This window comes from Oncorhynchus masou, chromosome 25, assembly GCF_036934945.1.
Source record: "Oncorhynchus masou masou isolate Uvic2021 chromosome 25, UVic_Omas_1.1, whole genome shotgun sequence".
NCBI lineage: Eukaryota > Metazoa > Chordata > Actinopteri > Salmoniformes > Salmonidae > Oncorhynchus > Oncorhynchus masou.
Window position 1 is genome coordinate 39,970,152 of NC_088236.1, and position 10,649 is coordinate 39,980,800.

The following is a 10,649-nucleotide window of genomic DNA, read 5'->3' on the forward strand; positions in this document are numbered from 1 at the left end:
TGAGATTATTATTGATAAGAGCGATAATACTTGTATTTCTCAAACAGCAGTCAAGCATCATGTCACCAGAATAAGACCCTTGATGTTTATTAGAAAGGCGCATCAAGATCACTCTGCACTTTCACCAGGAGGTTGGTGGCACCTTAATTGGGGAGGACGGGCTCATGGTAACGGCTTGAGCGGAATGGTATCACATACATCAAACACATTATTTCCACGTGTTGGATGTCATTCAAGCCATTATTATCCTCCCACCAGCAGCCTCCAATGTTCATCATACCTGGTTTCATTTGTAGCCTAATAAACTTAATGGTTTCTCGAGACCATATCATCTCGTGACTCCCAAGTTTATTTTGATATTATTTATAGTTGCGCATCAAGTCCTTTCCACCGACATTTCTCGCATAATTCATTTTACTGACACAAACAGATCCCACCATGTTGAACAAACAAATGATTTGTCGGCATTTCTAACATTTTACTTTAACTTCCTGTTTCCATCAGAGCTGTTTTGATTTACTCACATACAAAACTGGAATGGAAACGTGGTTTAAGAAATCTATTTTTACCTCTCAATTTGTAGTGTATATATTAAATATGTAATTTGTTAACATCAACTCAAGAAGGCAATTGAACATTCCACATCTGTTTTCATTTAACCAAATTGTGTCAGGATTTTCAATTTTCCTTATTGGACTGCATGGAAACTTTTCCGTAGTACCAGTCTTGGTAGTGAAGCGCGATTGTGGGATGCACATTGCTAGGTGGGGTTTATCGTGTGGCTGTATAAATACATGAGCGCAACTTCACAACGCCTCTGCAAGCTCAGTCTGAGAAAGTTTTCCAGTCCCTATCTTTGGGCAGCCGGTAAAATATCCTATTTTTGAGTCAATAAACCTACTCCAGGAAATTGAACACCGCGACATCGAGCCCAGGTAACAGTAATTTGTTTGAACCGTGTTAAACTGGGAAACTAACTTCCCCGCTAGCCTACATTCTAAATACGGCTACGTTGTCAAGGAACTTTACTGTACTTAGCCTACATCCTTGTTTGTTTGTCGTTTAGGTAGGCGTGTGTGCGTGGCTGGCGTAGTAGTGACTTTCTCATAATTATTTTTGAAGAATACTTTTATATAGGGGATCCTGTTATGTCTTGAAAACCATTGAACTAATTGAGTAAAATTGACGAAACGGTTAAAGTTTTGGGCGAGTTCTACATGATTCTAAATCTAGGCGTGGTCATCACACGACTTTTGCCATACCATTGTGAAATAGATGGGGGCAATTTGTTCTGCGTTGACAAATGCATAATTTGTGCATAAACACGAATTATATCCACATGTTATAGGCATGTTTAATTTTACTCTATGTAATGATTATCCTCTCTAAGTGGCAGTCATTGCCAAATATTTTATTTTGTACCAGATTCAATGAGGCATAAAGTGTACGAGGTTGTTGGCTGAGTCCACTGAAATTTAATTTGACCAATTTGGTCTTGTACTGTAGCATATTCTGGAAACAAAGAGCCTTTCATCCCTCCATTTAACACTCAGAAATGCAAAAGGCCTTGGTGTTCAATACAAAGGATGTTATTAATACTGTGGTTATTATTGAATCCCCCTTGTCCTTTCTCTTCAGACCCGTACCACCATGTCCTTCATCGCAGCCTTCTTGCAGCAGACCGTCTATCTGGGCATGCCCGATGACTCGGTAAGGTTCTGCTCCACTTTCTAGAGGGAACTTCCCAAATCTGCTTTTTTTTTCCCCCCTTGTGGTATGCATGTGTGGAAAGTTACCAGGCAGTGTTTGTACATTTGTAGCTGGATAGAAAGGAGGGGGACCGGGGAGGTAGGACAGAGAAGTGAGACCAAACGGGATGACTGTTAAAGATAAAGAAAGGGGGTCAGAGTCTGAGATACAAAATAATGGGAGGAGCATACTTGTGACTCATAAAAGGAATTTAGGAACCCTTCCCTTCAAACAGTTGAAACCGGGGGAAAACTGCACAATTCCTGCGCTTTCCCCCGTTAGTAACATATTCTTTGTATGATTGTTAACGTACTCTGTGGTATGGGCTGTTCATTTCTTTGCTTCTATATGATTGTTCTGTATTTTGAAGATATAGATTAATTCACTGCATAGAAACTAAGTGTTCTCTCTCAAATCTCTCAGACCTTACCCAATCAGGGCACTGTGACTCCTGACCCGCATTTCAGTGTCGATGGGGATGTAGGCATCTTGGATAAGGCCATCAAGGCCAAAGGTGAGATTGACATACTCTATATGTCTGTGTTACATATCTACTTTCACCCCTAGCTAGGTCCCCATACCACAAAAAATGTCTCTCCATGCACTTTTTGTTTTCAATTTAAAGTTTTATTACCTTTTGTTTTTCAGTCAACAAACAAAACAATTTACATGTGGCAGACATAAATAATATAATTAAACAACACATTTCCAACAGCACTATCATTAATTGTTAGATATTTCCAGCTTTGGCTGAGACGAGCACAGAATTTGTTTAACAGCACCTTACACATTGATATATCCATCACACACATCTCCTTAATCACCCCATTCACTCTGTCAAGTTGGAAATATCTGACTTGTGTTAGGACACTAAGTGTATGTCTCGTGTACCTACTTCACAGGAGAGCCATTTGAATGTTAACTTTATTTTTTATATATATATAAAATTGTTTTTTGGCAGAAATGCCTTCTGGAACATGTGAACTTTCGTGTGCCTTAACAAACGTGTATGCCCTCTGTAAATAAGAACTTACAGTAGTGACATACATTTTCAAACCCACAACCCTGGCGTTGCAAGCGCCATGCTCTACCAACTGAGCCATACGAGTATTGTTTCTGTATTGAATATCGTGATACTAACCCTGGTAGCAAAGTACAAAATTGAGTGTCATGACAACACTAGTGTGAGCATGTCCGGGTCAGTGTTCATTGTTTCTTGCTGGTGAGTAGTCAGGGTTGCTTCACCATTTGGCCAGGGCCATTCAGAGATTTTGTATTAGTAAAGAAAGGGCTCATGGATTAGGCAACATACGCAACAGCCTTTCTTATTGAACAAGGTCCTCCATCTTGTGATGTAGGTGTGGATGAGAACACCATCATTGATGTGCTGGTGAGGAGGAGCAACGCCCAGAGACAGCAGATCAAAGCTACCTATGAGAAGGCTAGCGGCAAGGTAAGCTGTGACCACTTACCAACACACTAGTTTGGTTTAGGATATGCAGCGGGTGGGTGGAGTTTGCACTTTAGAACCGATGCACAGTTTGTATCATGCCAAACTCCAGCCTAACACACACACTTGTGTATGACTGTGGATGAGTGTCACCCCTCTCTCTGCAGCCTCTGGAGACTGCCCTGAAGTCGGCCCTAAAGGGAGACCTGGAGGATGTGGTTCTGGCTCTGCTCAAGACTCCAGCCCAATATGACGCCCAACAGCTCAAACTGGCCATGAAGGTAAACATGCACGCAGCTAGTCACTCACTAACTCTGAATATACTACTACTTAGATTACAAACAACTGTGCAGATTCCCTCTTGTTTGGGTAAGCCTAGAGATGGTAACAGAATACAAATATTTAAAGAGTTATCCGTGGTGGGAAAAGTACCCAATTTTCAATTTGAGAAACCGTAAAGATACCTCAATAGAGAAGGACTCCAGTAAGACACCCAGTGAAATTCTACTTGAGTGAAAGTATTTGGTTTAAAATATATTTAAGTATCGAAAGTATAAATAATGTCAAATTAATCAAACCAGATGGCACTTATTTTTTTATTTACAGATAGCAAGGGGCACACTCCAACATTCAGACATAATTTACAAACGAAGCCTGTGTTTAGTGAGTCCGCCAGATCAAAGGCAGTAGGGATGACCAGGGTCAAGTGTTCTGTTGATAAGTGCGTGAATTGGACCATTTTCCTGCCCTGCTAAGCATTCAAAATGTAACGAGTACTTTTGGGTGTCAGGGAAAATGTATGGATTTAAAAAATGTATTTTTCTTCAGGAATTTAGGGAAGTAATAGTACAAGTTGTCAAATATGAATACCCAAAAAAACAACTTCAGTAAAAGTACTTCAAAGTAATACTTAAGTACTTCACACCACTGAGTAATGAATCAGTTCTTAAGGGGGAGATGCGATGTCGTCATTTGGTATTCTTGGTCTGCTGCTTAGTCACACCCACCCACTTCCTCACATTCAGCCCAGAGTGACTCATTCTGATGTATTATTACACTGTTGTGAGGCAAAAAGATGGGACTTTTACAACTGGTGGAACTGTTTTAATGTGAGGAGACTGTGCTGACGAGTATCTACTGTACTTTAGATTTCATGATGCGCAGTGTGTGATGTCTGGTATAGCGGTAAACTCAAAAATGAGCTATTATTGAACAAGTGCAGGTAGTCCCTCCATGTTTTGTGTTTGGGGCATAATTAACACTCCCCTGCACTTTCTGTTTGTTATCCGATCCTGGACTTTTCTTATCTTTACGACTGTGACCTGACCCTTTTGTCCTTGTTGACTGTTCACACCCCTCCCCTCTCGACTTCTCTCTCAGGGCTTGGGCACAGATGAGGATACTCTGGTTGAGATTCTGGCCTCCAGGACCAATAAGGAGATCAGAGAGATAAAGAAAGTCTATAAGGGAGGTGTGTCCGCAAAATGTAAATATGTCTATGTAAATGTCCTGTAAGTGATATTTACAATTAACCAATCATGGCATTTTCGTTGCTAGAATACAAAAAGGAGCTAGAGGATGACATCAAATCTGACACAGGCGCAGACTTCAGGAATGCTTTGCTCTCGCTCTGCAAGGTGTGTTTATTTACAGTTTGTTTAAACATGTTTAAAGAAATAGTTTGGCACAATTAACATCACTCACCCTCTCTCACTCGCATACTGTAGGCTACTAGGAATGAGGACACCATGGTGAACCAGGAACTTGCTGACAGTGATGCCAGGGTATGGAGGAGAGGAAGAGAGTGAATGTGTCAGAATCAAGGTTGGGCACCGCAAAGAGTCAATGTGTAATGCGAACCCTGTGTGTGATGCCCGTGCCTACTGTATCTGTCTATAGGCCCTGTATGAGGCTGGAGAGAAGAGGAAGGGAACAGACTGCTCTGTCTTCATTGACATTCTGACCACCAGAAGTGCTCCTCAGCTCCGCCAAGGTGAATATACACAACTGCACATGTATACAAACATTTGGTAAAGAAGACATTGCCCAATAAGCTTACACTATTTATTTTCTCACCACCTGTTCATTATGTTGTAGCCCTATAGTGTGATTTGTTTCTGTCATCAGTTAGACCAGGGGTGTCAAACATGTGGCCCATTCAATCCGGCCTGCGAGTGCTTTGGGGGGGGGGGGGGGGTTATTTTATATATTCAGTCAATATTTTAAATGACAAACGAAATCAAAACTGTACAAATTATAATGGACCAACATTCATAGTAAGCTGGCCAGAGTGACGGGACTAACAGTCATTGAAATGAAAGCTTAAGTCAGGGAGCATTGGAAGTGACATAGGACCTTATTTTTACTGCGAAGATGTATAGTACATTTTAAGTGTGGCCTTCCGAACCTCAGTGAAGACCGAATGCAGCCCGCAAAATTAGTCTGACACCCTTCCGTTGAAGTCAGGCGACACATTTGTCCAGAATTTATTTTTAGACACTTCATATTTTTTTTTTTTTTTTTTTTTTTTCCACTGCAAATGCCTGAGTTTAAATTTCATTGAATGTTAATTTTGGTCAACACACCGCAAATACTAATAGAATCTAGATGTGTGTGTGGGGGGCTTCTTCCTTTTTCATACACTGCATGTGCAAACACACATGGTTGATAATGTATAATCATTTCAAGTACATAATCCTTTCCCACTCTCTTTCTCTCAGCGTTTGAGAGGTACTCCAAGTACAGTAAGGTGGATGTGGCAAAGGCTATTGACCTGGAACTGAAGGGAGACATTGAGAACTGTCTGACTGCCGTAGGTGAGCGAACACAGCCAGGTCCAAGCCTAGTAATATTCCAGTACACAGATTATTTGAGGACATCACCCTCAATCCATGTCTTCTGCTGCATCACACCCTTCACTAGGCCTTAGTCCTGTAACATTACATCATGGGCTCCATTTTCTTCATTCAAATAAGGCCACACTGAGCAAAATAAGTCTTGAGACTAATCATCCTTTTTTTTAAATAAATGTGATGGCATATTCGTATTATCCAATTACTGTTTGCAAATGCCTGTCATTTCATGCCTCTTCTGTTTTGTGAGGACAATGGAGCTCTATGTCTGACTTAAGAAAAGACTTTCCAGCTGTTCCTATGGTATCTTAGCTGACATTTCCAACCTCTCCCTGACCCAGTCTATAATGCCTACATGTTTCAAGCAGACCAACATAGTCATTGTGCCCAAGAACACCAAGGTAACCTGTCTAAATGCCATCTGTAGCCATGAAATGCTTTGCAAGGCTGGTCATGGCTCACATCACCACCATCCCAGACACCCCGGACCCACTCCAATTTACATACCACCCCAAAGGATCCACAGATGCAGTCTTTTTTGCACTTAACACTGCCCTTTCCCACCTGGACAAAAGGAACACCTATGTGAGAAAGCTATTCATTGACTTCAGCTCAGTGTTCAACACCATAGTGCCCTCAACGGTCATCACTAATCTCAGGACCTTTGGACTAAACACCTCCCTCTGCAACTGGGTCCTGGACTTCCGGAAGGGCCGCCTCCAGGTGGTGAGGGTAGACTATACATCTGACCCTCAACACGGGGGCCCCTCAGGGATGCGTGCTTCGTTCCCTCCTGTACTCTCTGTTCACCCACGAATACGTGGCCACTCACGACTCCAACACCATCGTTAACTTTGCTGACAACCCAACTGTAGTAGGCCTGATCACCTACGATGATGAGACAGCCTATAGGGAGGTTAGAGGCCTGGCAGTGTGATGCCAGGACAACCTCTCCTCAACGTCAGCAAGGCAAAGGACCGGATTGTGGACTACAGGAAACAGAGGGCGCAGCACGCCTCCAGCTACATCAACGGGGTTGTAGTTGAGCGGATTGAGAGCTTCAAGTTGCTATGTCCACGTCGCTAAGGAATTGTCATTGTCCACACACAAACAGTTAAAAGGCACAACAACGCTTCTTCCCCCTTAGGAGGCTGAAAAGATTTGGCATGGGCCCTCAGATCCTCAGTTCTACAGCTGTACCATCGAATGTCTTGACTGGCTGCATCACGACTTGGTATGGCAACTGCTTGGCATCTGACCGCAAAGTGCCACAGAGTAGTGGGTACGGCCCAGTACATCACTGAGGCAGAGGTCCCTGCCATCCAGGACCTCTATGCCAGGCTGTGTCAGAGGAAGGCTCTACAAATTGTTAAAGACATCACACTCAAGTCATAGACTGTTCTCTCTGCTACCACACGGAAAGCGTTACTGATGCACAAAGTCTGGAACCAACAGGATCCTCTGCAGCTTCTACCCCTAAGCCATAAGACTGCTAAATAGTTAGTCCGGGGTAGCTATTTGGTTAACTGCATTGACCCTTTTTGCACAAACTCTTCTGACTCCTCACATAGACATTAGAGGCATATCTATCCTGTTGCCGAGTCACTTTACCCATACTTGTATGTACATATCTACCTCATACCACTGCACATTGCCGCAGTCCTTGTACCCCATGTATATAGCCAAGTTATTGTTACTCATTGTCTATTTTTCTCTGCATCGTTGGGAAGGGCCTGTAAGGAAGTGTTTCACTGTCTACACCTGTTTACAAAGCATGTGTAATTAACATTTGATTGAATCCCCTCTACCTATCCCTCTTGTCCAGTCAGGGCCTTAGCCTTTTGGGGGCCTTAAGCAAGTCCCTACCTTGAGACGGTTTTGGAGAATGCCCCTTGTCGATGCTGTCACTTGACTGTTTTTCCTTTGTCTTTAAGTGAAGTGTGCTGGAAGCAAGCCTGCTTTCTTTGCTGAGAAGCTCAACTTGGCAATGAAGGTGTGTTAACTGTTAAATATTGTTAGGTTTTATGTACCAGATGAGAGGTTGCTCTGGGTCCTGATCATTATGGTACGTAACAGAAATGCATATTAAAAACAAATTAGCGTTTCTTGTTGGAAAAATCCTGGTAGTTTCTCCCTGTTTAGTACCGGATAGCTTCCACTATCCGGTTATACATCTTCAGTTTGTGTGTCTGTGCCATACCCCAGGGTAAAGGAACCAGGACCAATATTCTGACCCGGGTCATGGTGAGCAGGTCTGAAGTTGACCTGGCCCGGATTAAACAGGAGTACAAGAAGACGTTTGGGAAAACCCTCTCCCAGGAAATTCTGGTGAGCAAACATCTCCACTGCCTTTAGTGGCAATAAGACAAGTTACTGTTTTCCCAGATTAAGCCTCGTACTGGACTAAAAATCTACAGATCCTCCATTGAGAATGTTTTATATCCAGGACTAGACTTATTCGGGGTCTGGGGAACTGACACCAACCCCTCCGAGTTAAGTAATGAATCACATTGTATAAGGCATTCTGATTACTGGGTCCAATCGGCATCTGGACAAAAGACAAACTATTTGGGGAAATATGGCATCTGAAAATAATTTAACTAAAATGTTATAATGGTGTGACGTATCTAAACATGATTAACCTTTACATTTTGCAGAGTAACTCTGTGCTCTGTCTCTTACCTCCTTAGGATGACACCAAGGGAGACTATGAGAAGATCCTACTGGCCCTTTGTGGAAGTGACAACTAACTTTTTCTCAGATCTCACCTGGAGCCAATTACCACAGTGCATGAGTGCCAATGGAGAATAATGTACATGATTAAATGTCCCCCCCCCCCCAATGCAAAATATTATGGTTCATGACAACTGTCTGAAATGGCAGTCATGATGCATTTTTCTCTACCTGCTAACAGCAATGAGCACAGTAAACATGGTAAGCAGTGTTGACAAATATTTAGCCAAGCTTCAGCAGACTTGAGGATCTATAGTGCAATATACCAGACACCATTTGTGTGGCAAGAATATGCAGTGGCGTTGTGCCCTGGATAACTGGTCCTTCGTGCAAATAAAGCGTTTTGTGGCTCCAAATTGTCTGACTTGATCTGTGTGTATTTTTAAGTCTCTGCAACATTGCATTTTTATTATTTTCAAAATGCAGCATAGAGCTTAAGGTTTAATTTGAGAATCAACAATTTAAGACCATGCCGTGGGCTCAATTCACAACATTGTAAAACACAGGCAGACATGGTATGTATGATTAATACAAATGAAGGATCTCGCTCTCGATTTGTAAATGGCTTTAATTGTATTAAATCTACAGTAGCTAAACTGGCTTTAGAAGGATGGTCACATGATAGTGCATGTAAAGAAGAGGCTGTGGGGGGGGTTGGAGGATGGGCTCATTGTAATAGAATAAAGGAAACGTTATCAAGCATACGGAAACCGCATGTTTGACACCGTTCCACTTCTGTCCATTAAAATAAGACCATCCTATAGCTGCTCCTAATAGCTTCCTCTATAGTAAGGCCATATTTTTGAAGACCGGAAGAGGAACAAGCAGACTTCTTAATCTTATGCAAGGCGGGCCTAATTTCAATAAAACTTGACTGTTGCGCTCACCTCGGTCATCATGAAGTTCTTTGAAGGCTGGTCATGGCCCACATTAAGGCCTGCAGGCCAGACACACTGGACCCACTCCAACACATCCATGGAAGATACCATGTACATTGTTTCACACGGCCGTAACACATCTGGACAAGAGGACCATCTACGTGTGTATGCTGTTCATTAACTACAGTTCAGCATTTTTCTTTTCAAGCTTGACACCAAGCTCTGGATCTGAACACCACCCGTTGCAACTGGATCCTGGAGTTCCTGACGGTAAACGCACATCCTCCACATCAACCGGACTGCAGTAGAGCAAGTTTTTCACTGCTGCTACTCACCATTTATCTATACATAGTCCCTTTACCCCCCTCTACTTACATGTACAAATTACCTTGACTAATCTGTATCCGTACATTGACTCGGTACTGGTACCCCCTGTAAATAGCCTCGTTATTTTGAGTTACTTCCACTTTTTTTATATACTTAAAAAATATATATTTTAATTTTTATATAATATATATTAAATATTTTCCTGGAATGACTTTGACAGCAACAATGAATATATTTAGTTATCAAGAGATTTCTCACAATAGCACATTAGTAGTAGTCAGTAACATATATCAAAGCTACGTAGGACTGGGCTTGATTAAAACCCTGGATGGGAGACCATGATTTTTTGAAATCCAATTTATTTTCCACATAGATTTCACATCACAATACGTTGAAAAATGAAATTGAAAAAACGTTGATTCAAACAGTTTGTGCCCAATGGGAAGAACCATTTGAACAGCTTTCTACTACAGCGTTTGAAGGACAGGAAAGAGCGTGGAGATGTGGAAATGGACAGCTAGGAAAAAGGAAAGGAGCTGAGTGTAGAGGGAAGCAGTGTGGTGAGGAAGTTAGACGTTAAGTACAAAAATAAAAAAAAATACATACTCCAGTAGCTCAGAAATGTACCCTGATGAGACAGGATGAATTACAGTACCTGTG

At 42.0% G+C, this 10,649-nt stretch overlaps 1 protein-coding gene across 1 annotated transcript; it reads left to right on the plus strand.

Annotated features, from left to right (window-relative positions):
* Positions 1 to 781: 781 nt before the first annotated feature.
* LOC135514315 (annexin A1-like) lies at positions 782 to 9,140 on the plus strand. The gene is made up of 13 exons (XM_064937704.1): positions 782 to 935; positions 1,639 to 1,710; positions 2,173 to 2,263; positions 3,108 to 3,202; positions 3,367 to 3,480; positions 4,580 to 4,670; positions 4,757 to 4,836; positions 4,927 to 4,983; positions 5,099 to 5,192; positions 5,920 to 6,015; positions 7,986 to 8,044; positions 8,257 to 8,379; positions 8,742 to 9,140. Exons 2-13 carry the CDS (start codon positions 1,651 to 1,653, stop codon positions 8,799 to 8,801), a joined length of 1,020 nt encoding a protein of 339 aa, XP_064793776.1. The 5' UTR covers positions 782 to 935; positions 1,639 to 1,650; the 3' UTR covers positions 8,802 to 9,140.
* Positions 9,141 to 10,649: the final 1,509 nt, after the last annotated feature.

Bases quoted from the DNA above. Each gene is read 5' to 3' on its own strand.
- LOC135514315 (XM_064937704.1), top strand. From the start codon at position 1,651: ATGTCCTTCATCGCAGCCTTCTTGCAGCAGACCGTCTATCTGGGCATG. The intron at 4,984-5,098 runs GTATGGAGGAGA...ATCTGTCTATAG, and splicing joins TTGCTGACAGTGATGCCAGG to GCCCTGTATGAGGCTGGAGA. The intron at 8,045-8,256 runs GTGTGTTAACTG...GCCATACCCCAG, and splicing joins AGCTCAACTTGGCAATGAAG to GGTAAAGGAACCAGGACCAA.